The sequence below is a fragment of the Drosophila santomea genome, chromosome 2L, assembly GCF_016746245.2.
Source record: "Drosophila santomea strain STO CAGO 1482 chromosome 2L, Prin_Dsan_1.1, whole genome shotgun sequence".
In the NCBI taxonomy this organism is placed as follows: domain Eukaryota; kingdom Metazoa; phylum Arthropoda; class Insecta; order Diptera; family Drosophilidae; genus Drosophila; species Drosophila santomea.
Window position 1 is genome coordinate 22,494,875 of NC_053016.2, and position 25,946 is coordinate 22,520,820.

A 25,946-nucleotide genomic window follows, 5' to 3' on the forward strand; every position below is an offset into this window, starting at 1 on the left:
TAAGATAAACAATGGTGCTAAACAATAAATATCCTACATTTGGGGGCTCAACCAATAAAACAATAAAAAGTTGACCCATTTGTAAAGTGCAGAAAGTTGAACAGTTGTGGAATTACGTCAAAAGTGCCAAATATAAAGTTGTGAAAACCCGCAAGTTGGTTGGCATCGGTCGGAAATTTCTAGAAGCGTGGTGAGTTTCGCCAGTTGGTTGGCGTCGGTTGGAATTTTCTAGAAGCTTGGTGAATAAAATTGAGCTGGCATCAAGTAGCGAATACGAAAGCATGAGTGAGGAGGAGATAAAGGGAAAGCGATATGGTGCTGTCACTCGGTCGTCGGCAAAGCGAGGAGACAAAAATGAAAATGCAGAAGAGCAGAAGCAAGCAGAGAGTAATAAAAGTCTACAACAAATAATTCAGCTGCTTACTCATAAGATTCAAGCTGATGAAATTACCCAGAAAGAGCCGAAAGTAACTGCAGACAATTTTGCAAAAATTGTACCCGACTTCGATGGCGTCAGCATCCCAGTGGAGATTTGGCTTGAAAATTTTGAGCAGAATGCAGATGCATATGACCTTACGGAAAAACAACGATGCGCGCAGGCACGAGGAAAAATGGTTAAAATGGTCAAGTTGTTTCTGGAGTCCGAGTTGGTGAGCACATATGAGCAACTTAAAAATGGCGAATTTAAGCGCGCGTCGAAAAGTGCCGATGTACATGCAAAGTTGACGCACAGGAAGAAGAAGAGCGACGAAAGCATGCACGAATACATGCTAACAATGAAAAAAATGACAGCGCTTGGACAAATCGATGTTGAGTCTATTATCGCTTATATAGTTGACGGGCTGGATATTACAAGCGAGTTCAAATTTGCATTGTACGGCAGAAAATCATACAGCGAACTGTTGGGAAAATATGAGTTGTACGAGAGCAAGTGTGTTATCGAAAAACCGCAAAAGCAATACAGTGGTGGCAGAAAAAATATAACCGATGGAAAAAGTATTCGTTGCTACAACTGCGGCTCTAATGAACAGATGAGAAAAGACTGCAAGGCAGAAAAAAAATGTTTTAAATGTGCAGGCAGCGGTTATATATCTTTAAATTGTCCACAAGCTGTAAAAAGTGTTCAAGTCGTAAAAGATACTAAGCGCTTGAAAGTAGTTTTGCTGAACGCTACAGAGGTCGCCTGCCTTATGGACACAGGATCCGATGTGTCAATCGTATGTCAGTCTTTGTACAATAAACTTCAAAGTACTGTGATGCAGAAGTGTTATTCCGTTCTACGAGGCCTTGGAAGCGCTAAAACGCAGCGGCTAGTTTCATTTATGGGCAGAGTACACGTTGACGGGATCGAAGCCATACAAAATTTTGTTGTGATACCATACAATCACATCGAGAACGACGTAATACTTGGCTTTGACTTTGCATCGCAGTTCTGCGTGACTTTGAATGACGGAGAATTCATCTTTACAAAGGCGCCAGCGCGGCCGGAAAGAGCTAAAGTAGAGCCAAGTATGTACAATATTGTTGAGACTGGTAATAACATAGATGCTTCTCTACAGTACCAGCCGATGATCGAGTCAATGATAGCAGAGTACAAGCCAGCCGAAAACAACACAGAATGCCCGGTGTCGATGAAGATCGTGCTAGAGGAGCGTACAAAACCATTTCGTCATCAACCAAGCCGTCACTCAGCTGTGGAATCCGAGTCATTCAGAAAACAAGTTGACGTCTGTTTGCAGGATGGTATAGAGCGCAAATCTTCATCGAACTTTGCCAGTCTAGTCGTCGTGGTCAAGAAGAAGGATGGCACAGACAGAATCTGCGTTGACTTTCGTCAATTAAATAGTATGGTACTTAAGGACTGCTTCCCAGTGCCACGCATGGATGATGTGCTGGAACAGCTTCAGCCCGCAAATGTATTTGTAGTTATGGATCTGGAGAATAGCTTCCTCCACGTACCAATTGAGGAGTCCAGCCGCAAGTTTACAGCGTTCATAACCAAGGAAATGCTTTTTGAATTCAATCGAGCACTGTATTGCTTTTGCAACTTAATCGTTTTGTCAGTTGCGTATTTAAAGACTTGATTGAAAAAGACGTCGCAGAGCGATTCGAGCGCCACAGCTACATTCTGGAGGTTAAAGCAGCATATCTTGCCATGCAGAAATTACGCTACTACCTGCTAGGCATAAATTTCAAATTGGTAACAGATTGCGCTTCTTTTTCGCAAACAATAAAAAAAAGAGGTGCCACGAGAATTTGCACAGTGGATACTTGCTCTGCAGGACTTTAATTTCGAAGTCGAGCATCGCTCCGGCAGCAGGATGAAGCACGTTGACAGTCTCAGCCGATATCCACAAGATATGCCATAACTTCAAAAGTTGCAGCTAGATTAAGAGTTGCCCAGGAAAAGGATAACTACATTAAAGCTATAGCAGAAATATTAAAATTACAGCCGTATGAAAATTTTAAGCTGAAAGGTTGAATTGTATACAAAACCATGAACGACAGTGAATTGTTGGTCGTACACTTGCGTCAAGTGCATTATTGTCAACAAGAAGTTGGGAAAGCCAGAAGGATTTTTGAACTGCATCGATCACTTGGGGACCATGGATTCAACGTCAAAGGCCTACAAATACATATTTGCAATCGTAGATGGATTTTCCAAATTCGTATGGCTTTTCACCACTAAGAGCACCGGCACCGATGAAGTTGTATAAAAATTGGAGGAATGGTCTAATATTTTTGGTCAGCCGCTACGCATTATCAGTGACAGGAGCGTGGCATTTACCTCATACAGCTTTGAAGAATATACCAAGTCAAATAATCAGCAAGTTATCAATTGATGACACTTCAAAGTGATACAAGCATGTATCCCAGGTGCAGAAAGCGATCAATGCCCATATTCGTTGCTCCACAAAAAACATGCCATTTCAAGTAATGTTTGGAAAACATGAGGGATAAGGTTACTGACAATATACTAACTACTAACTACTAACTACTAACTAACTATACTAATTACGCAAGGAGGTAAAAACACATATTCAGCAGGCGCAGCAAAAGTATAAAGACGGCTATGATCGCAAACGCAAGGGCGAGAATACATATAAAGAAGGAGATCTGTTGGCTATTAAACGAACTCAGTTTGTAACTGGCAAGAACTAGCTAGCAGTTTTCTCGGGCCATATGAAGTAACTAAGGTAAAAAGAAACGGCCGATACGATGTACGGAAAGCAGCTCAGGTGGAAGGCCCTAATAACTGCAACATGTGCAGAAAATATGAAGCTATAGAAGTATGCGTCTACAAATGAAGATCTATGGTCGTCTGGGTCAGACGACAGTGATCAGGATGGATTACTAAGAAAAACAATTGTGCTAAACAATAAATATCCTACATACATATATGTTTGCTCATTGATGTATGGAAAAAGAACGGAACAAAGTGAAGACGGATTGGAAAGGAAAATGTCGATCGATGAGGAAAACTGAGTTTCTCACCTGCCGTTGTGTCGGAAAATTCACGGATGTGGAATTGACACGGAAAATAGTCTTACAACAGTGCGACCGAAATTGAATGTTCGGAGCTCTGCTGAAGACCGGCAGTGAGAAAATTTAAGAAGGCTCGTATTTTTCTTAGCGGAACAAATACACGGGAACTGCTCGCAGAAGAATATCCGGCCCGAAGGACCAATGCTTAGGGGAGCTCGTCCTCCAAGATGTTTTAGGCTGACTGTCGATATTGGGACAAATTCCCACGGCGCAAACGAATAGATCGAAAGGGGGACCACCGAAGAAGAAGAACAGCAAGCGGGGGCGTCGTGGGCATAAGTGCGTTTTATTCGGGTGCATACATAAGACTAATTGTAGCTTAAGACTAGAGCGGCGCTCTTACCCGCTTTACATACCTAAATCGGGCTCCGGTGATCGGGTGCACTTGGAGAGCGCGAGCTCAGATGAGAGCGAGAGCGTAAGAGGTGCGAGCGCGGACGAGAGCGAAAGCTCTGTGCGCAAAGGCGCAGTGGCCCCTCACATAAACAGATATAAAACAAGAGAGAACGCTATAGTCGAGTTTCCCGACTATCTGATACCCGTTACTCAGCTAGTAGAAGTGCAGGTTTGTGGGCGTTAGAGTGGGCGTGGCAAAAAGTTTTTTGGCAAATCGATAGAAATTTAGACGACTAATACAAAATTAAAAAATATCTAAACATTTTTCAAAAGTGTGGGCGTGGCAGCTTTGGGCGGTTTGTGGGCGTTAGAGTGGGCGTGGCAAAACGGTTTTTGGCAAATTGATAGAAATTTACAAGACCAATACAAAAATGAAAAAATATGAAAACATTTTTCAAAAGTGTGGGCGTGGCAGTATTGGGCGGTTTGTGGGCGTTAGAGTGGGCGTGGCAACATGAATCGACAAACTTGCGCTGCGTCTATGTCTCTGGAGTCTGTATGCCCAATCTAAACTTTCTAGCTTTTGTAGTTCCTGAGATCTCAGCGTTCATACGGACGGACAGACAGACAGACGGACAGACAGACGGACGGACAGACGGACATGGCCAGATCGACTCGACTATTGATCCTGATCAAGAATATATATACTTTATATGGTCGGAAACGCTTCCTTCTGCCTGTTACATACTTTTCAACGAATCTAGTATACCCTTTTACTCTACGAGTAACGGGTATAAAAAGGCATTTGCCTTTAATTTCGGCCAGACAAAAGTGCCCGTTTTAGAAATCGAAAAATTCTTAAGATTTCGAAAACCGGTGTTGGGTCAAAACCCAATTAGAATAATCTTGTATATTTGAATTCCGCGCTTTTTGAATGATGTTAACATAACAGCTGTTGCGCTAGGCTGCCAACTCGTACTAGCGAACGAGTGGCAGATAGGAATTAGAAAAAAGAGAGAATAGAACAAAAAGAGATGAAAAATTGAAGTTGAAGATATAGCCACGAGGAGTTTAAGTGAGGAGAAATAATCAAGAATTGTCATTAAAATTTAACTATTAAACTATCACCATCCGACTTATCATTTATACTCAAGAAAAAGCTCTTGTTTTTACATTTTGGCGACCGTGACAGGACTTGTGCTACGTTTTAGTTAATTTTGGTGATGATTGTGCTTCCGTTCGCCCCCATTTTTACTTTGCTCTAAGTCTCGCACGCGCATTTACGACTTTTGCCCTGCCAAACTCTCGTACATTCGCGCATCGCGTTCGCTGCCGGTCTACCCAGCGTCCGCATAGGATTTTCGCTAGTGCATTTGCGCACAATTACATGCAGCGCAGCTGCCGGCTATACTCAAGGGTCTCCCGCCGCATCATTGGACATCGTTGGACATCCTCCAAGTGTCATCGCCATAGTTGGAGTCGACATCTCGGTCCTCCATCTATACATATTGCCCCCAGGAGCACCCCCATAGGCTTGGCGAGCGAAAATTTTCCACTACATCTCGTCGTCTCGCTCGCTCTCACAGACCTTGCCAAGCAAGGAATTGCCAGATCGAAATTAAATAAAGTAAACAAACATCTGCAAAAATGTCTTCGCTGGAGCAACTTAAAGCTCAACGAACGAGTGCTCGAAAAAACCTTACACGTATGAGCAAATCAGTGGAACCTGGTTTGAATTTATCTCCGTTGGAATTATCTTGCCGTTTGTCGATTTTGGAATCGTATTTTAAACTTGCTTTACCCAGGAAGCCATAGAGCAGATGGAGCCAGCTGAGGCGCAGCGCAATACTCGCTTCGAAATAGAGGAACTGTTTATCCACGCCAAGGTTTGCGTTCAGGAGCAACTTGGACCAGACGCTAACAGCACCGGCATTCATGAATCTACGGTTAATTTTGGGCACACATCTGCAGTTAAGCTCCCGCGCTTATCATTGCCGACATTTGACGGCAAATACTGCGAGTACCAAAACTTTATCTTGTCGTTTAACCAAGTTATTGGCCACCAGCCATCCATGTCTAAGATCGAGAAGTTCAACCAGTTGTTAAACTGTCTTCGAGGACCAGCCCTTGAAACGGTTCGAGCTTTCCAGGTGACCGCAGACAACTACACAAAGGCTCTGGACCGCTTAATGCAGCGCTATGACAACCCGACTTTCGTATTTTTGGATAACATATCGTCACTCTTCGCATTGCCAACTGTCGCCAAGTCAAATGGTCAGCAGTTGCGCAGCCTAATCGATAATGCATCCGCATTATACAACTCGTTGCGTTCGTTGAGCACCGAGCCACAGATTTGCGAGGCCATGCTCATTTCCATAGTTATGGGCAAAGTGGACCAGGAGACTAAGAGGAAGTGGAATGAGTCGCTGGACTACACTACGTTGCCTTCGTGGGACAAATGCGTTGGAGTCGTTGAACGTCATTGTCAATATTTGGAATCGGATAAGAAGCCTCCTGCTGAAGCCCCTATGAGTCAACCAGGTGGCCATAGGTCGCGCTCGCAGAGGAATCAGGCAAGTCTGTCCTTCAATTGCACCACACAAACTTGTAACATCTGTTCACAGACAGACCACAAGACCTTTAGATGCCCACAACTAATCAATCTCGCCCTAGATAATCGCCTCAATGCAGTAAAGCGTTACAAGCTATGCATTAATTGCCTTGGCAGGGGTCATCTTGTAGCTAACTGCCCGTCGACGCGGAGGTGCCACTCATGTGCACTACCGCATCACTCGCTGCTTCATCGGCCATCGCCAGGATCGGCCGCAGCTCCCTTGCCACTCCCTCAAGCGGAGCCTGTACAAGTTTCGGACCCAGTCGCGCATACTCACACGGAGTCTCGTTCCGACTGTGTCATTCTGGCCACGGCACTGATTCTGGTCAAGGATGCATCTGGAAGCTACAAAATAGGAAGAGCGCTTCTGGATTCATGTTCTCAGGTGAATTTCATATCCGAGGAGTTTGCCCAAAGACTTCGACTGCCACGGAGCAAGCTCGACCTCGAGATTCGTAGCATTGGTGAGACACAAACGCGAATTAAACACCATGCAACCACCAATATCAAGTCGAGGCACAATGGATTCGAGTTGCTCCTTGATTTTTGCGTGACATCCCACATCGCCTATCATCCAGAATCGGAAATTGACATTTCTGCGTGGAACCTTCCGCAGCACTCATCTCTTGCTGACGAGAGCTTCAACAAGTCTCGTCAGATCGATCTGCTTTTGGGGACGGAAACCTTCTTCGATATATTGGCAGTCGGCCAAGTTAAATTAGGAAAGGATCTGCCCGTACTACAAAAAACACTACTTGGATGGATAGTGTCTGGTCGATGTCGAGCTCATCCCAGAACACTCCATCAGTACTCATCTATCGCATTAACAGAAATTGACCAAAAAATGGAACGGCTATGGCGCATCGATCATGTGGAGCTTCCTGAGATTACACTTACGCCAGAGCAGCGAAACTGTGAGGAGTTCTACACCAAAACGCTACGACGTAATTCAGATGGTCGATTGGAAGTACGACTTCCATTTAAAGATGAACCTACCGTTCTCGGAGCCTCATTCGACATTGCCAAAATGAGATTCCTCTCCCTCGAACGCAGCCTATGCAAAAGGCCTGAGGTAGGGGCCAAATATGTTGAATTTATGCAGGAGTTTCAAAATCTGGGACACATGAGTCCCGTGAGCCATCCACAGTTAAACACTCCGCATTATTATATTCCGCACCACTGCGTGCTCAAGCCTAATAGCACATCAACAAAGCTCAGAGTGGTTTTCGACGCATCTTGCAAGACGACGTGCCAGAAATCGCTCAACGACATTCTGATGGTCGGACCGACCATTCTGCCAGATCTTTATACACTACTCCTGCGTTTTCGTATACATCGCTATGCCATCACTGCTGATGTGGTCAAGATGTTCCGCCAAGTCAACATGTTTGCCGAGGAGAGAACGTCGCCATTGCAACCATTGAGCACCTTCGAATTGAATACTGTAACTTATGGCACAGCGGCTGCACCGTATCTAGCCATACGCAGTTTGTCATATCTAGCCGACAAATTCATGGACAAATTGGAGATTGGAGCTAAAGCCATCAAATCGTCTTTCTATGTGGATGACTTCCTAGGTGGAGCGGATACGGTAGAGGAGCTACATCAAATCAAAAGGGAAGTTACAGCGATTCTACAGGATGGCCAATTAAAACTCGCAAAATGGCATTTAAATCACTGCAAGTTTGTCGATGACGCTACAGTCAAACATTTGCAGTTGGACGACGAAATGCTAACCAGCACGCTTGGCCTAAAATGGGACCAAGTACGGGACACATTCATGTTCTCGTTTTCGCCAAGATTCGATTCGGACCACGTCACCAAGCGCTCGATTTTGTCCATAGCCTCTTCGCTGTTTGATCCGTTGGGATTAGTTACTCCCATCATCATAGTGGCAAAAATTATCCTCCAGGAGCTGTGGCTCCTAAAACTACATTGGGACGAGTCAGTACCCCAAGGCATTCATACAGCTTGGATGTCCCTGCTTGCATCGCTTTCGTCGTTGGAGTCTGTAGCAATACCACGATATTGCCTCCAATCAGCGATACATACCTTTCAAATACACGGCTTTTGTGACGCCTCCATTCGAGCGTATGGATGCTGCATCTACGCTCGCACAATCGGATCAGATGGGCTGACCAAGGTACAGCTAATCACATCGAAGTCCAGAGTTGCTCCCACCAAGAAGCTATCTCTGCCGAAATTAGAACTGTGTGGAGCACATTTGTTAGCACAGCTCTACAAAACAATCATTAGAATCTTCGCTGACAGAAAGCCGACTTCGTTCTTATGGTGCGATTCTCAAATTGTTCTACATTGGAATCGCCAACACTCGGCCACCTTATCAACCTTTGTCGGCAATCGAATTGCCGAAATTCAAGAACTCACGTCAGATTGCCACTGGAGACATGTTCCTACTCACTGCAACCCGGCTGATATCTTGTCCAGGGGCTGCACTATCACCGAGTTGGAACAATCGATATGGTTCGAGGGACCTGAGTTCCTAGGCCAAGATCATCAACATTGGCCAAAGGACAGTCGAGACAACAGTGACATTGATATGGAAACTGTCCAACTGGAGAAGAGAAAATCAGCCTTTGCCGTACACACGACTAGTAATCAACTGCTTGAAGGAATCTACAAGATCAGTTCGCATCATCGCTGCCTACTAGTTATCGCTTGGATGTACAGATTTATTCAGCGCTGCCGTAAACTAACGCCATTCCAATCACCTTCGCCGACGCCAGCAGAACTGATGCGGGCGCTACATTGTCTGGAATATTCAAACTATTCACTTCGCTCAAGAGATGTCCTCGGTCCTGAAGGGCCATCCCATTCGCACTAACCTTAAAAATCTTAGTCTCTTCCTCCAGGTTACAGATGGCTTCCAAATGCTAAAGGTCGGAGGGCGCCTGGAGCTAGCAGACTACCCAAAAACCCAAAAGCATCCTGTGCTGCTCCCAGCTAAGGATCCATTTGTGTCACAGTTCGCTCGCCATCTTCATCTACAGAACTATCACGCCGGGCCACGGACGCTCGTCGCTTTAATTAGAAAACAGTTCTGGATAGTGAATGCAAGGGACTTGGCGCGACAAGTCGTTCGCTCATGTATACATTGTCGCCGCTATCGACCAACTCTCGAAAGGCAGCTAATGGGCCAACTGCCTAAAGAGCGGATCACACCATCTAGATCATTTTCAAGATGCGGAATAGACTTTTGCGGACCAATCAACGTCTATTTGCGCATCCGGGGTAAGCCGCCTACCAAGGCCTACCTAACCGTCTTCGTTTGCTTTGCCACGAAGGCGATACATGTCGAAGTGGTATTGGATCTCACGACGGATAGCTTCATTGCATCACTAAAGCGTTTTATTGCCCGACGCGGACTTCCCTCGGACATATTCTGTGACAACGCTACAAATTTCGCAGGAACTAACAACAAGCTCGAATCGTTGAAGCAGTTTCTGTTTAAAGACGAAACAACAAAAACAATCCACTATTTCTGTCGCTCAGAGTTCATTAGCTTCCACTTTATTCCACCCAGGGCTCCACACTTCGGGGGCATATGGGAAGCTGCAGTAAAAAGTGTCAAGGGACTACTCAATCGCACTCTTCGAGACACCAGGTTAACCTTCGAGGAGTTAGCCACTGCAGCTGCTGACGTCGAGGCGATCCTGAACTCTCGCCCGCTAACGCAGCTCTCATCAGACCCAAACGACCTGGCCGCTCTCACGCCTGGCCACTTCTTAGTGGGTGACGCACTCCGAGCACTACCGGAACTTCCACCAATCGACGACAACCTGGACAAGTTGGATCGATGGAAAAGGGTCAGCGCACTCAAACATCACATCTGGAGTCGCTGGAGCCACGAGTACATCAACGAGCTCCAAGTTCGCACAACCTGGACGAAGACTTCACCAAATTTGGCTGTCAACGACATGGTCATCGTTCACGAGGATAATCTTCCCCCACAACGGTGGCTTCTTGGGCGCATAGTCAGCACGATCGCAGGAGCGGACAACATCGTGCGTGTAGCCGACGTACGCACTGCCAAGGGAATCATCCGCCGCCCTATACGGAAACTCGCCTTATTACCTATCTCTTGAAAGTCAATCGCATACTTTCAAGGGAGCCGGTATGTTGGGTCAAAACCCAATTAGAATAATCTTGTATATTTGAATTCCGCGCTTTTTGAATGATGTTAACATAACAGCTGTTGCGCTAGGCTGCCAACTCGTACTAGCGAACGAGTGGCAGATAGGAATTAGAAAAACGAAAAAACGAGAATAGAACAAAAAGAGATGAAAAATTGAAGTTGAGGAGTCCACGAGGAGTTTAAGTGAGGAGAAATAATCAAGAATTGTCATTAAAAATTAACTATTAAACTAGAACCATCCGACTTATCATTTATACTCAAGAAAAAGCTCTTGTTTTTACAACCGGAGCACCAATTTTATGATTTCAAATCGAAATCGTAAAAATCTTACGAATTCGATTACCGGAGCAAGCCTGAGTATAGAGTGCTTGTTTTTCCACTGAACAAGAAAACAAATTATTTTTTCCACAATATAGAAAATAAGTCTTCGTATAGTACTCTACTATAACGCATTTAGATGTACTTTTTTGGATATTTTAAGGAAAAACTCAGAAGTTTGCCGATTGCTTATATTTTTATAATGGTGTTTTATATACACACAGTTATTCAATAAATCTTTTTCAATAATATTTTTATTGTACAATGCCATCTTATGCGCACGGCGGTCACACTCAAAAGCTGGCTGCTGTGACTTGGTGTCAGCGGTGGTTTATCGATAGCAGTGCGTGCCTCTGTCATGGGCCGATAGTGGCAACGTTGGTGATGCCAGATAGTGGCGTTGGGTGCCTGTTCCAAGCTGAGAGCTATGAGAGCGCAAATGTTGAAACGGACGGTGGCGGCGCGGGATGCCCATTGTTTCGGTTGCTCCTTGCTGACCCGATGGTTGTCGGAAGGAGTCCGATGTGGCGGTCAATGGCTTGATGGGTGGGGTGGGCTAACCGCGCCCAGCATTTCCCCAAGATACTGCGCTATCATGGTCTTCGCGGCTCGGTTGGCCCGTTTCGTGGGATTCTGCTGAGGCATGTAGGGTGCGGTGTGCTGTAATTCCGTCCCCATAGACTTGCAGAAAGCCTGGAGTCCGCGGCTCGTGAATTGCGCTCCGTTCTCGCAAACTATGGTTTACGGGACACCGAATCGGATGAGGATACGTTCCCGAAAGGCTCGCTCCAGTTAGGGGACGCTGGCCCGCCGCATGGGGATGAGTTCGACCCATTTACTGAAGGAGTCAAGGAACACTAGGAGGACTGTGTTCCCTTGTTTCGAACGGGGGAGGGGTCCCACGAAATCGGCGCAGAGTATTTGGAAAGGCTCGTCCACCTGTCGGGTGAACATTCTCCCGGCTGGATTCTCTTGGCTTACCTTATATCTCTGGCAGCTGCGGCACCGTCGTACGTAGAGCGCTACCTCCCGGAACACTCCGGGTCAGTAGTACTTTTGGGCCACTCGCTTACACGTTTTGCGTACTCCCAGGTGTCCAGCCGTATAGTGGTCATGGCATTCTTCCAATACCCGGCCTCGATGGTTGGTGCCCACGCACAATTTCCTCGGTGTGTAGTCCTCCTCCTCCGGGCGGAGTCCTATGCGTCGGTACAGGTGTCCGTTCCCTTCCCGAAAGTCAGAATACTTCGTCGGTTCCTGGTGGATTTTCCGCAGCATATTGTTAATCCACTTGCAGGAGTTGTCCTGTACCGTGGCCAGCGGTTGGCGTGACAGCGCGTCGGCGACCAGATTCTGCGTCCCGCGTCGGTACTTGACGTCATATTGGAACTGCTGGCTTTCTAGGGCCCACCGAGCGATCCAGGCCGTGGGGTTGTTAATAGAATTTAGCCGCTTCGAAGTCAGGACATGCGAGCACCGGTGAATAGGTCCTTTAAGGCTTGAAAGGCTTGTTCCGGTTTTGTCGTCCATTCCCACTTGCGATCCTTCTTGAGAAGGGCAGTCAGCGGATCGACCACGCCGGCGAAGTTGGGCACGAAACGTCGGTACCAGGACGCTATACCGAGGCTGCGGCGGAGCTCCTTGAGGTTCGTTGGCTGCCTCAATTCCCGTATGGCGGTGACTTTTTCTGGGTCCGTATGGATTCCGGTGAACGTGGTGCATTCATGGCTGGCGGGGCCACTGGTATCTGCCAATATCAATTCTTCAGATCCTACGTCGAGATGAAACGGGCATGTCGTAGACGCTCCAGGATGTGGTGGATCCTGGGCAACGGATACGCATCGGGGACCGAGTTTAAGCTGCCTATAGTCGACGCACATCCGGACGTCACCGTTCTTCTTAGCGGCGATGACGATCGGCGCGCTATGCGGGCTCTTGGACGGTTCGATCCTTCAGTCGCGGAGTAGTTCGTCAATTTGGTGATCGATGACGGCCCTCATGGGGGGGGTTCATCGGATGATACCTTTGTTTGAGGGGCCTATCATTCCTCATGATGATGATTTGCTCCGCGATGTGAGACACGCCGGTCAGGTTGTCGAACCGAGATAGTTCTCGCTCAAGGAAATGTCCAATCCGCGGCTCCGGGTAACTTATGGGGTGTCGCTTGGTCTGGGCTCCTCCTTCAAGTCGTATTCGGCGTCCGCGGTTCCGCAGGAGGGACTACTTATGGGCGTCGGCGATTCGACTCTCTTCTCGGTCCGGCCCAGCTCGAGGTGGTGGCTTCGTCAGCCCTTCGTGGCTGAGACGCTGGGGTGGGTTTGCGTCCCGACCATGATGCGGCCATGAGGTGTCGCAGGACAGGCCCCATCTTATTACCTTATTTACCACTACGGAACCTGCGTTCGCGTCGACCAGGGGAGTCCCCGGGGACGCACGGCGTGATACTGCCTAGGTGTGACTGGTGCTCGGTGCACTGGTCGCGGCGTCGGTGTCCGGCGGTAGCGACGGCTTGGTTTCTCCAGACGGCGAGCTACCATAGTTGGCTTCCATTTCACCAAGGCGCGTCGACGATACGGCTCGTCTGGGAGCTGATAGATCACTGTACAGGTGGGTTGTCCGGCTGGAGTTTTATTGAATTGATGTGGCTCAGCGGGGGGCTGGGGTTTAATCCACGATGGGTGTTAAGATTCCTTTTTATCCTGCCTGGTCCCTGTTCGGGCGCCATCTGTAAGGATACTTATCACCGACCAGGATATATACTAAGCCAGCCCAAAATCCTTCACAGAAATATTTATTTGTGAGACAGGCGGGCTAAAGGGGGCCTGCTGGCCAAGGTTTTAATATAAAGATCGGGAAGATTCTAGGAGATAGGGTTGCCGCTGGGGCGTTGCGAAGATTTTGTCCCACCCTGAAAAACGGCTGCGGTACGCGGGGCCTTTTTCCGAATGGTGCTCGAGGGGGGGAAAGGAGTCTCGTCCGGACAACGGCTGCGATGCGCCGAGCAGCTCCCGAACGCGGTTCGAAGGGGGGGAAAGGAGTCTCGTCCGGGAAACGGGGCCGCTCCCGAACTGGGCTCGAGGGGGAAGGAAAGGAGAGTTGGGGAAGAAAGGATTGAAACTGTCCGGTTTTCGGTGTCCAGCCTATCCATGCTGGCTGCCAGTCTCAGGGGTCCTTCGTCCTGATCCTCCTGAAATCTTCCTGTCGGGGCGGTCCCACTCCTGTCCACGTAACCATTGGTGTTTCCGAAAATTTTGGGTCCCGCGGGCATCCGTTCAGCTCGGCGATCAAAATTCAACTCCCCGATCGGCAAGCACCGGTTCGTCCAGCAACCCGTCTCTGCCGCCGATCGCTTTGCCCGCACAAGCGTTGTCACCTTCGGCCGACACGTGGTGGAAAACCACGTGGCGGCGTCGGGCTTTGGCTTGTCGGCTACCATGTGCATTGGCCGATAATGTCAAGCGTTGCTCTGCTTTGGCTCTGCCGCTGCGGGCTCTGTCGATAATGTCGTGCGTTGCGTCCGGTGGCTCTGCCGTTGTGGGCTCTGCCGAGAATGTCGTGCTTTGCGTCGGGCGGCTCTGCGGCTGTGGGCTCTGTCGTGTTGTGGGTTTTTGCCACTTATATTGCGGGCCTGATGATGCGGTGTTGCTGGGTCCGTGTTGCGGCTGTTGCGCGCGGGTGGGTGTGGGGTTCTTAATGTAGGTGCCCTTCATGGGTCTTTCTCTATTCTCTTATTCTAGCTTATAAGATACCGTTAATCCCAAATCCTATTCTAATTATCAAAACAATTAATCCTGGCGCTAACCCTACCAATTAACCCTAGCACTAATCCTACCAATTTAACCCTAACACTATTCCTACCAATTAACCCTAACAATAGAGTGAGGGGACCAAAAGGGTCCTCACAAGTTTGAACGAACACCGTTACCGTATCTTCTTCAACCCGACGAAGCACGGTTTGTCAAGAAGCATTCAGCAGGTGGTGCCGAATTAAGAAGGGGACCCATGAGACGACAGGAATTGTGGTGTAGACTGTTTTGGAGACTGAGTACGTGAACCCGGCGATTGCATGGTGTGTCCGTGCAATCCGAGCAGTCGAGGGGTTGCCGTGTTGGTGTTCCACCAGGTTCCGTGAGTCCGCACACGACGACATTTCTCAGCCCAAGTGCCAGGCCAACGACACGGTCCGCGCCACTCAGGACGACGAGAGCAGCGAGGCAGCAGAACGAGGCATTGTAAAGCTAAGCAAGAATAAATACCAAAAAAACGAAAACTGCAAGTGTCATTACTGGTAACCGGGTGATAACATTTAATATAAATTTGTAAGGATGCTAATCTCGGATGCTAAGGATGCTATACTCACCCAGCAAAGGATCCTTTACAGAAATATTTAATTGTGAGACAGGCGGGCTTAAAGGGCCTGCTGGCCAAGGTTTTAATATAAAGTATAATATTTGAAGGATTCCAAAGAAGGTTTGGTGTATCAAGAGTCAGAGCGTCTGCTCTGTTCGAGTCACTTTTTTCAAAATGTTTTTTTTTTTTTTAAATGATATTAATTTTTCTTATTAATTATTAGCAATGCTTAGTGTCAAAGCATTTTTGTGTAATGACAAAAAAATAAAAAAAAATTATGTTAAACTACAATATTTTTTGTTTTATGTTTAACTTTCTTAGAAGGAAAAATACATTTTTTTTATTTTGTTTTTTTTTTGTGTTTTTTTTTTGTTTGGTTTTTTTTTTTTGAGGTTGATCAGACCTTTTCTTAAGTGAAATGAAACGTTTCATTGATTATATATTTTTAGTCTATCCATATGTACTTTATGTTTATTTTGCTTTGTATCTTTAATGACTATGTTATCTCTGTCTTCTATGGTTTCTACAGTATAAGGACCTAAGTATACTGGATCTAACTTATGACCCGATTCGTTCCTTAGTAGAACATTATCTCCTATTTTTAATTGAAAATCTGAAGTTTTCTTATCATAAAGTTGTTTTCTATAAGACTTCGCTTTTTCTAACATAAGTCTAGCTCTTTTATATGCAATTTCTAATCTAAATTTTATTTCCTTAGAGTAATCTTCTACATTATACAGTGGTTATGTTCTATCTGTTTTATTAAAATTTGCGAACTGCCTTGGTAATCTTCCAAAGACTAGTTCATATGGACAGTAATCATGCATGACTGATGGTGTTGTGTTGAAACAATATGTAAAATATTGTATCCAAACGTCCCAATCAGTTTTATCTGCAGAGATGTATGAACGAATGTATTCATTGAATGTTCTATGACTTCGTTCTATTGTCCCTAAAGTTTGGTGATGATATGCGGTAGATGTTAGGTTTTCTATCTTCATGTATTTGCACATATCTAAAATTACTTTATTTTTATACTCGGTACCCATGTCCGAAATGAACGTCTCCATTTGACCGCAGAAACCTTCGTCTCAGTTCTTTAGACTACTCTTTCATAATGAAATCCATAATTTCGGGGTGTCAGCAATATGTTTATCTTTTAGTCCTATAGTACACAGTTCGGTTGTTCAAAAGCATTTGTTGGGGTTTCTGTGTGAGTCATTGGGGTCTTTGTATGTGTCGTTGTTTTCGACATTTGGCATTTATGACTCTTTTATATGACGAGTCATATTTTTCCAATAATAGTGTCTTTTTATTTTCGCTAGCGTTCTTGTAATGCCTGCATGACCTCCTTGAATTGGATCATCATGATATGTAGACAGTATTGATTGTATCTATTTTTCAGTTTTTATAATGGCTGGAGTAGCGCTACTCTTAATGATTTTAATTTTATATTGCCTGTATTTTTGAAATTATCTATTGAAATGGTTTCAAAGATTTTTTCACTCGGTGCCAATTTGAGTTGGTTGATTTTTAGTATACCGGCTTGCATTTCAAGCCTTTGGAAGAACTGACCTAAATCAAAAATTCCATTGGTATATAAATCGTGAACATCAATTCTTGCAATAACTTCATTTCCTCGTTTTAGTAAACAAATAGATTCAGTTATTCGCAAGGGGACTACTTTTCGTACTTCATCATTTGTTTTGATTTCGTGTACGTTGGGCTTAGATACATTTTGGATACTTTGCCTAGGCAATAGTTCCTTATTTGTTATTGTACAGTTTTTATCTTGTCTACTTGGTTGCCTGGTAGTGACTTTCAGGACTTTATGTTGCATGTCTTTGAGTTCTGTTATATTTATACGCGAGAGTGCGTCTGCTGAATCCCGTTACGGTTCTGAGTCAGAACCGCTCCGCAAGCTTGTTTACTAGCATCCGTTATAATGCAAAATTCTTTGCGAAAATCAGGATAAGATTTTCTTTAAGGTATTCGAATGCGTTCTGGCATTCGCTTGACCATTCAAAAGGGACATTCTTTTTACATAATCTAGTTATGTGCCGTGAATAGTCGGGGAAGTTCCTTATAAATCGACGATAATAGTTGCAGAATGCTACAAATCGTCTTGCGCTGTCCGCATCATGAGGAACAGGATAATTTTTGATGACGTCATATTTCTTGTCATCTGGCAATACTCCTTTGTCTGTGCATTTGTGACCTAGGAATGTCACTTCGTGCATGAAAAATGAACATTTTTCTGGATGCAACTTTAGGTTATATTTCCTACATACATTAAAAACGTCAGTTAAGTTTTTAATCATGTGTTTTTCTGAACATCCTATCACCATTAAGTCATCCATATAAAGGAATGCCTGAGAGGGTTCTAAACCCGAGAATGATATAGTCATCATCCTCTGAAATGAATTTGGTGCTATTTTAAGACCAAATGGTAATCGCGTGAAGCGATATGAGCCATTGCTCGTTGAAAAAGATGTTATATTCCTTGAGTTTTCCTCAAGTTCTATTTGGTGGAAACCTGACATCAAGTCAAGGCATGAAAAGTATTTAGCTCGACCTAGTTGATCTAAAATGTCATCAATTCTAGGGAGTGGAAATTTGTCAGAAAGTAGTTTTTTATTTATTTGACGATAGTCAATTACTAATCGCCATTTCTTCTCTTGTGAATTTGGTAATGATTTTTTCGGAACTAACAAGAGTGGGCTGTTATACTCGGATACAGACGGTTCGACGATTTTGTCGCTAATTAATTTACCTACTTGTTTTGGAATTTCTTCAATATGGCTATGCGGGCTTCTGTAGTTTTTTATATAAATGGGTTCATCATCTTTAAGTCTTAATGTTTGTTTATAAAAGTTGTTTGTTGATATTGGTTCGGTTTCCAGTCCGAACACATCACTATACTGTGTGCATAATTCAGTTAATTGATTTTTGAATTGGTCTGGAAAATTTTCCTTTAGTTTTGAAAGTACTTGTTCGCTTCTATTTTTAGTGTTGGTATTATGAATGTCATAATCTTTTAAATTTTCATATTGGATTTTGTTTACTTTGACCAATTGATCGAAATTAGTGGTATTTAGAAGTCGAATGTATAAATGTTTGGATGCTGCTATTGTATTTGCAACATAAATCCCATTGTGTATTTCCTGATTAGGCACAAATATGTAATCGTTTACAGCATTAATGTCTATTTTCCGAATAACTTGTGATCTGGCTGGCAGAAGAACTGTATGTTGCCAGCGCTATATGTTATCGGAATATATATTGGATAATTTAAATTTTGGGGTCTATTTATAAACCAGTCTTCACTTGGTTTGAAATCTAGTTGACAATTGAATTTCTTTATAAAATCAATGCCTATTATTCCATCACATGGTATTGCAAAATTTGGGTCTACCAAGTGAAATTCATGTGGAATAATATATTTTGTTGATTGGAGTTCTATTGAGGTTGTTCCTCGAGACTTTATCACACCTTGGCCTATGCCTTCGATATTTATTATTTTTTCTGTTTGAATTTGGAAGTTATCAGAATTTACCTTCAGAAGTGAGATATCTGCACCAGTATCAATGAGAAATGTTAGTTTATTTTCAGTTGAATGATTATGGAAAGTTACGAATATATTAAGACTATAATTGATGGAATGAACTTTAACATTTATTGGTTGTTTCCTTAAGGGTTCTGTGAGTTTTCCGATGTATTTTGCGTGATTCTCACATTACTATTATTATTATTATTACCCTGGTAGTAGTTTCCGCGGCCTCTCCCTTGGTTTTCGCCTCTTCTACCTCCACGGTTATTAAAGTTATTATTGTTGTTGTTATTGCTGCCTCGGTTGTAATTGTTGTGGTAGTTATTTCTTCCACGATTATAACCTCGGCCTCCTCTATTATTATTATTTGCACCTCGTCGATAATAGAGTACAGTGTTACTCTGACCTGTTATCTCTGTGCAACTGCTTACAAATTTGGAGATGGCATCATTCATGTTTGTGAATGTGCCTGCTTGCATTATAAGTTTTACCTTATCAACGGAGCAATTCTGTGTCACTGCTTTTACAGCTGTTGTAGTGCTGTATTTATTCGCTAAAGACTGGCTGAGACCTTCACTGATATAGGCACCTTCAAGGGCCTTTGTCAGTTTCTCCACTTCTTCGGTGTATTGGCTAGCCGTTTTATTTCTCTGTTGTAGGTTGAGAAGCATGGCAGATATCACTTCTACCGATTCTCCTTTTACTGCACTTGACAGTTGTGTAATGATTGCAGCAATTGTCTGCTCATTACTTATAAGGTTTCTTACATGGCCTTTATGTTTAGTTTTCATTAGGCTTATCGCAGTCGTTTCATGTGTGCTCTTTAAGCTGTCTAGTAGACCTAGACTTTGTAGATTTTCTGGTTTACCATCAAACTCTGGTATCAGAGATGTGGCTAGCCTGATAAAGTCTGTCACTATCTGTGCCATTTCAGAAATTGTTATTGTTTCGGATTTAAATTCAATTCGGTCGCTTCCTTCTAGTGTTTCAATGTCACTATCGGACTCAGCGCCGCATGATTGTACAGATTCGTCTAGTTCTTTGAACTGGTCTGGGTTGAATTCAACCAATTGACTTAAACTTTCTGGTACATCTATCAGAATATGCCTTCTTTTTCTGATATTATTTAATCTTGTGTTTAGGGATTTTAAAACCCTCAAACATTTGCTATTATGTTCAGATGTGAGTCTATTTGCATATATATTTACTAATGTAACTATATTATTATATTCTCCTACAACTATCTCTATATGATTTTTCAAAGTTTCGGATTTTATTACTGCATCTCTATTGATACATTTATAAGACTTATTAAACCTGTAGCGAAATTCGTCTATTTGTATCGCTTTTTGGCTCCATTCCATTCTTGTCGTAAAAAAAAGTTTTTATGAAGCTTTTTTCTACTCTATTTTTTTTTAAATCTGGTCTAAACGATTTGCCCTATTCATATAACGTTTTTTGATGATATTGTTATGCTTAACATAAATTGTAAGCAGAAATTGTAGAATTATCACTATTGTAAAACATAAAGCTTCAAAGCGAACGGTCGTGTTTTTTTTCTACGCTCCGAATTTATTTTTGTTCTGCTAAATCCAGCGGGGGAATTTAATAAATTCTTTAATAATTCAATTTCGTAATCCGTACTAGTTAAAGTGCCGTTCGCTTCGCGAGTGAAACTTTTGTGATTTGTGCATTATTTTAATAAATTTATTCAATCTGTTCTCTTTCTGTCTTTGCGTTTTGCTTACTCTCTTTTTCGTGAGTTGTCCGTAGTGCTGTTTGGTGTTTTTGTAATTAACTGCACGGTGCACCCGCTCTCTCGCTCTCCCACACAAAATCTTAAAGTGCACACTGCGCTCTTGCGGTAAATTTTCTGATTTTGTCTTTTGGTACAGTGGTCAAAACCCAATTAAACATGGAATCCAATGTTGTCTGCTTCCATAACAAATGCCGTCAGGTAATAAAGACTGATCAGTCAAAAATGACCTGTTGGCTATGTGATAGAATGGTGCACACTAAGTGCGCTGGTTTTAACGGCCGAACAAGTGATGACCTAGCTAAAGGCCCCAATCTAAAATACTGTTGTGATACTTGCCTAGGAGTTGCGAATGAAATGCAACTCTTTATGCGCCAAACTAAAGGTGGCTTGAAAGGACTGATCAGCAGTTTTGGTGTGGCTAGAGATAGTTTTCGTCGAGCTGATGATCTTCTTTCTGCGCTTGATTCGCAATTTAATAGCCTTAAACTATTAGAAGAATCTCCAAAGCGCAAGAAAGCCGCTGGTGGTAGGCTGCCCAAGGGGAATGCCCCGCAACCTTCGGCAAGTGATCAACAGGACTCCACAGCTGATCAGTTGACGATCGCAGCAAACCCTCAAATGTTGCTTAGATCGGCGGCTAAAAAAGATTCGGCGCAATCCGATCAATCGGTTGTGGAGGGAGTCCAGCCTGGGATTGCTACAGATTCCGTTTTGTCCGCACTGGTTTCTCAACCGGTGATTCCATCCGTCCCGAATTGTTTACCACCACAAAGAAATATTGAGTCCGGACTACCGGCTCAAGTTGGCACTTCAGAAATACAACCTGCAGTGCCAAAACCCCTCTCGGTGGTTCCACTAAAGAAACAAATTTTTGTTTCTCGGCTTTCCCCTGATCAAACATCATCTGATGTACTTTCTTATATACAAGACAAAACAAAAGCCGACAACATAAAAGTGGAAAAATTTAACTTTTCTTATGCTAGGGACATCTCATCTTTCAAGATAACTGTCCCAAATGAGCTATTCTCAACCATATGTTCTGGTGATTTTTGGCCGGAAAGCATGATTGTGAAAGAGTTTGAAGCTAAGATTAAAAATAGAAAAAAAGGGCCCGTGGGAATTAAACTTCCCACAAGTGGCCAGATCACTGCCCCATCCTCCTCTACTACTTCTACTTCTTTATCTTCAAAAAACTAAAATCTAGTCTCACTATCTGTTATCAAAATGTAAGAGGCTTGTGTAGTAAACTTACTAATTTGTATTCTAATAGTCTTTCCTTTGCATCCCATATTATTGTGTTTACAGAGACTTGGTTAAAACCGGAGATACTTAACTTCGAAGTTTTCACAGGTATGTACACAGTATACAGGCATGATCGTCCCTCCAGGCGGGGAGGTGGAGTCCTAATTGCTGTTAGGTCTACCCTCACGTCAGTGGAGGTACTTTTTGACGAGTTCCATAACTTAGAATTCTTATGCGTGAAGCTGTCATTTTCTGATAGCTATGTTTATATTACGTGCTCGTACATTTCGCCGTCTTCTGAATTTCCTGAATATATTAACCATTTGTCCGCTATCCAATCCGTTACAAACAGACTGTCCGATAGGGACCAACTAGTTGTCCTAGGTGACTTTAATATACCAGGCACTAAGTGGTCCACAGAGGAACAGTCGAATATTCTCCTGCCTATAGCACAGAATGACTTTATTGACGGCTTGCTTGACATATCGTTGTCGCAAGTTAATTATATTCGAAATTCTCTTGGTCGTTTATTGGATCTATGTTTTGTTTCAAGTCCTGAAAGTGTGTTTCTGACTAGAGTAGCACCTCTTAGTCAACCTGAAGATCCATACCATCCAACTTTCGAGGTGACAATCGACACAGGTACCGTAATAAAAGAGAGGCCAGAAAAGTCAACCAAACGAATTCATTGTTTTCGTAAGGCAAACTTTCAGAGGCTAAATCTTTTTATATCTGGCTTTAATTGGTCCGATCTATATTCTTGCAACATAATGGCCGATGCCATAGATATTTTTTATAATGCAATTAAATCATTCTTCAACTCTTGTGTTCCGATGTACTATCCGTCTACCTCTAACAAACCTCCTTGGTTTAATAAAGAGTTGACACATCTAAGAAATGTTAAGTCCAGACTTTATATAAACTTTAAAAATACCGGTTCTCAATCTATATTTTCTAAATATGTAAGTGCTCAGTTAAATTTTACCGTGCTTAATGCTCAGTGTTATAAGAATTATTTAAACCGTTGTAAGTTCCAGTTCGCACAGGATCCCAAAAAGTTTTATAATTTCGTTAACACTAAGCGCAAAACAACTAGTTACCCTTCCTCGCTATTTTTTGAAAATACTTCGGTAACATCGGATCAGGCAATAGCTGATTTATTTGCCAAGTTTTTTCAAACCACATATTCTACGTTACCTCATTCCGAACGACCTTACTCTTACGCGGTATCAAAGTCAAATTTAATATTCTGTCCCACTTTAAACGAAAGCTCACTGCTTTATGATCTTCAGCGAGTTAAGCCTGTCTATTCGCCAGGTCCCGACGGAATTCCTGGCTGTGTGCTTAGATTCTGTGCGGAAGCCTTGTGCAAGCCTCTACTAAAACTGTTTAACTTATCTCTGGAATCTACACAGTTCCCTCAAATATGGAAGGAGTCCTTTGTGATCCCTCTCCATAAAAAAGGCAGCAAATCGGATGCAAGCATCCGGCGTCCCACAAGGGAGCCACCTAGGTCCGCTCCTTTTTACCTTATTTATTAACGACCTTCCCTTAATAATAAATCATTCGCGTGTACTAATGTACGCTGATGATGTAAAATTATGCTTGCAATATAAAGACATTTCTCGCCATTTGGACTTACAATCCGATCTAGATTGCTTTCAAACCTGGTGCCGTGATAACGTATTAAACTTAAATGGCTCTAAGTGTAAAGTTATGACCTTCTGTCGTGCCAACTCAATGCACGCAACTTACACTTTAAGTGGCTGCTCTTTGGACAGAATAACACATGTTGATGATCTTGGTGTTCTTCTGGACCCTAAACTTAAATTTTCAGACCATATTTCGTCTATTGTCAATAAGGCCAGGGGTGTGCTTGGTTTTATAAAACGGTGGTCAAAGGAATTTGATGATCCTTACTTGACCAAAACATTATTTATTTCTTTAGTCCGTCCGATCCTCGAGTATGGATCACCTGTTTGGAGTCCACAATATGAAGTTTACTCGGACCGCATTGAATCGGTACAAAAGAACTTCTTACTTTTTGCCTTACGGCGCCTAAATTGGGATGCAAACCGTAGATTACCTCCTTATTCGAATAGATTAATGTTAATTAACTTACCCTCCTTAGCTAACCGTAGAACGATGCTTGGAACAGTCTTTATTTTTAACCTTATTCGTGGTGAAGTGGATAGTCCCGACTTGGTTAGTCGGCTAAACTTCACTGTTCCAAGCAGATTTACTAGAAATTACGTACCTCTAATTTTAAATCATTGTAGATCTAACTATGAGTTGCATGATCCCTACAGAGTATTATGTTCTGACTATAATAGATTCTATCCTATTATCTCTAATTCTGACTCTCTGCCGTTTTTAAAGCGATCAATACTAACGTACTTAACGAATTCTTAGATATTACTACTAGCATTCATATATTTCCTCGTCCTTTACTGTCTTCTATATCGCGTCTATCTTCCCGCGATTCGAGCCGTACGATACATGGCAGCGCTCCTCGGTCGGTTGGGCGGGAGGTGTGGCCGTGGGACTCGCGCGTTAAAAAAAAAAAAAAAAAAAAAAAAATGATCAGCAATAAGATCCACAACGCATTTATATCTATAATTTTTACGTTATTAACTATGTTCGCAGTTTTGTCTTTTGCCTCACTAGAATCGCTAAACGATCCCATTTTACGTTTTTTGAAATGAAAATTTTACGTTATTGAAGAAAAGAATTGTTATATTGTGTCATTTAAAAAAAAAATTTGCAGCTTAGTTTATATATATACTCAGTACCGGAGACTTGGAAATATTAGTTGTTAATAAATGTGGTTGGCTCACATATTTGTTTAAAATAAAAAAAATTTTCCAACCGCATTGTTAGTAAAACGCCTTACAGATATCAGTGTTTTTCAGGCAGCGGTTTGCCGCCTGGGCTTGGATTTGGAAATTAAAATTAAGGCAAATTGGGTCATTGGCATTTATTTATGCAGCCCGTTTGCGTTAATTCGCACCTTGCGAAAGCTTGTTTTCAATGTCTTCAAGACGCTCTTTGTAGCATTGCCGGGACGTCTCGTCTCTGGCCAACTGGGTCATTTCCTTGACCAGTCGGCGTTGTTGTAGTAGCCTTACCCTTTTTCCGGAGCGTTTGTGCTTCTTGATTCCTTCCTTTCCTGTCTTGCCCGGTACTCAGCTATTGTGAGTGGGCGTGGTCCATCTGCAGGGTTTTGCTGCAGAGCTTGTTCCAACGACTTTGTATCGTGGGCTGCGCGATTGCGAATTGTGCGAATTTACACAAATTTTATCGGCGATTTGGTTGGAAAGGTGGCAAGGCATTTGCTGTTAGGCGGAGGCGAGACTTAGTCTCATGTCCTGAAGTCCTGACGTTCTGCCACGGTCGCCATATAATATTTGAAGGATTTTAAAGAAGGTTCGGTGTATCAAGAGTCAGAGCGTCTGCTCTGTTAGAGTCACTTTATTCGAATGTTTCTTGTGCGCTCATACCCGTACATACAATACATTTTCTATATACATATACTTCCATATACATATTCATAAGCATGCAGAAGGCATGCATATACATATACATATGTATGCAGAAGGCATTCCCACGCTCCGCGATCGGCTTATGTATAAGCGTTAGATCGTATTACTTGAGCGCTGGAATACTTGTGTAGTTGTTGGTGGTCTTTTGGGTACTTGTCACAATGTTTGGAAGCTAAGTGGTACCCATTAATTTAGTATATTTATCATAGCTCGCAAATAACTGTCAACCGTTTTTCGTTTTGCGGTCTGCACTCGAACACAACCGAAAAAGACGATGTGCGTGTGCTCTCGCCCTGAACAGAACTTTTCGTTTCTCTTTGTTTTGGTTTTCGGTCAACTGTTCTCAGTCGCGTGGTTCTTGTTATGCTCACTCAACAACAACTCAGAGAGAGCGAGCCAACTGAACGCTCGCTCGTTGAGGGTCAGCAGAAGAGCGAAAAAACGAAAGACTCATCGTAAACGGTATTTTGTCTTCAGTGCCTTTTAAACAAAACTTACCAAAAATTGTAACATATTTATTAGATGTAAACATT

General features: G+C 43.3%; 1 protein-coding gene across 1 annotated transcript; it reads left to right on the plus strand.

Moving 5' to 3' along the window:
• Positions 1-281: 281 nt before the first annotated feature.
• LOC122756477 lies at positions 282-11,831 on the plus strand. Its single transcript, XM_044006295.1, has 5 exons — positions 282-650; positions 1,560-1,955; positions 5,688-9,204; positions 9,302-10,472; positions 11,651-11,831. Exons 1-5 carry the CDS (start codon positions 282-284, stop codon positions 11,829-11,831), a joined length of 5,634 nt encoding a protein of 1,877 aa, XP_043862230.1.
• Positions 11,832-25,946: the final 14,115 nt, after the last annotated feature.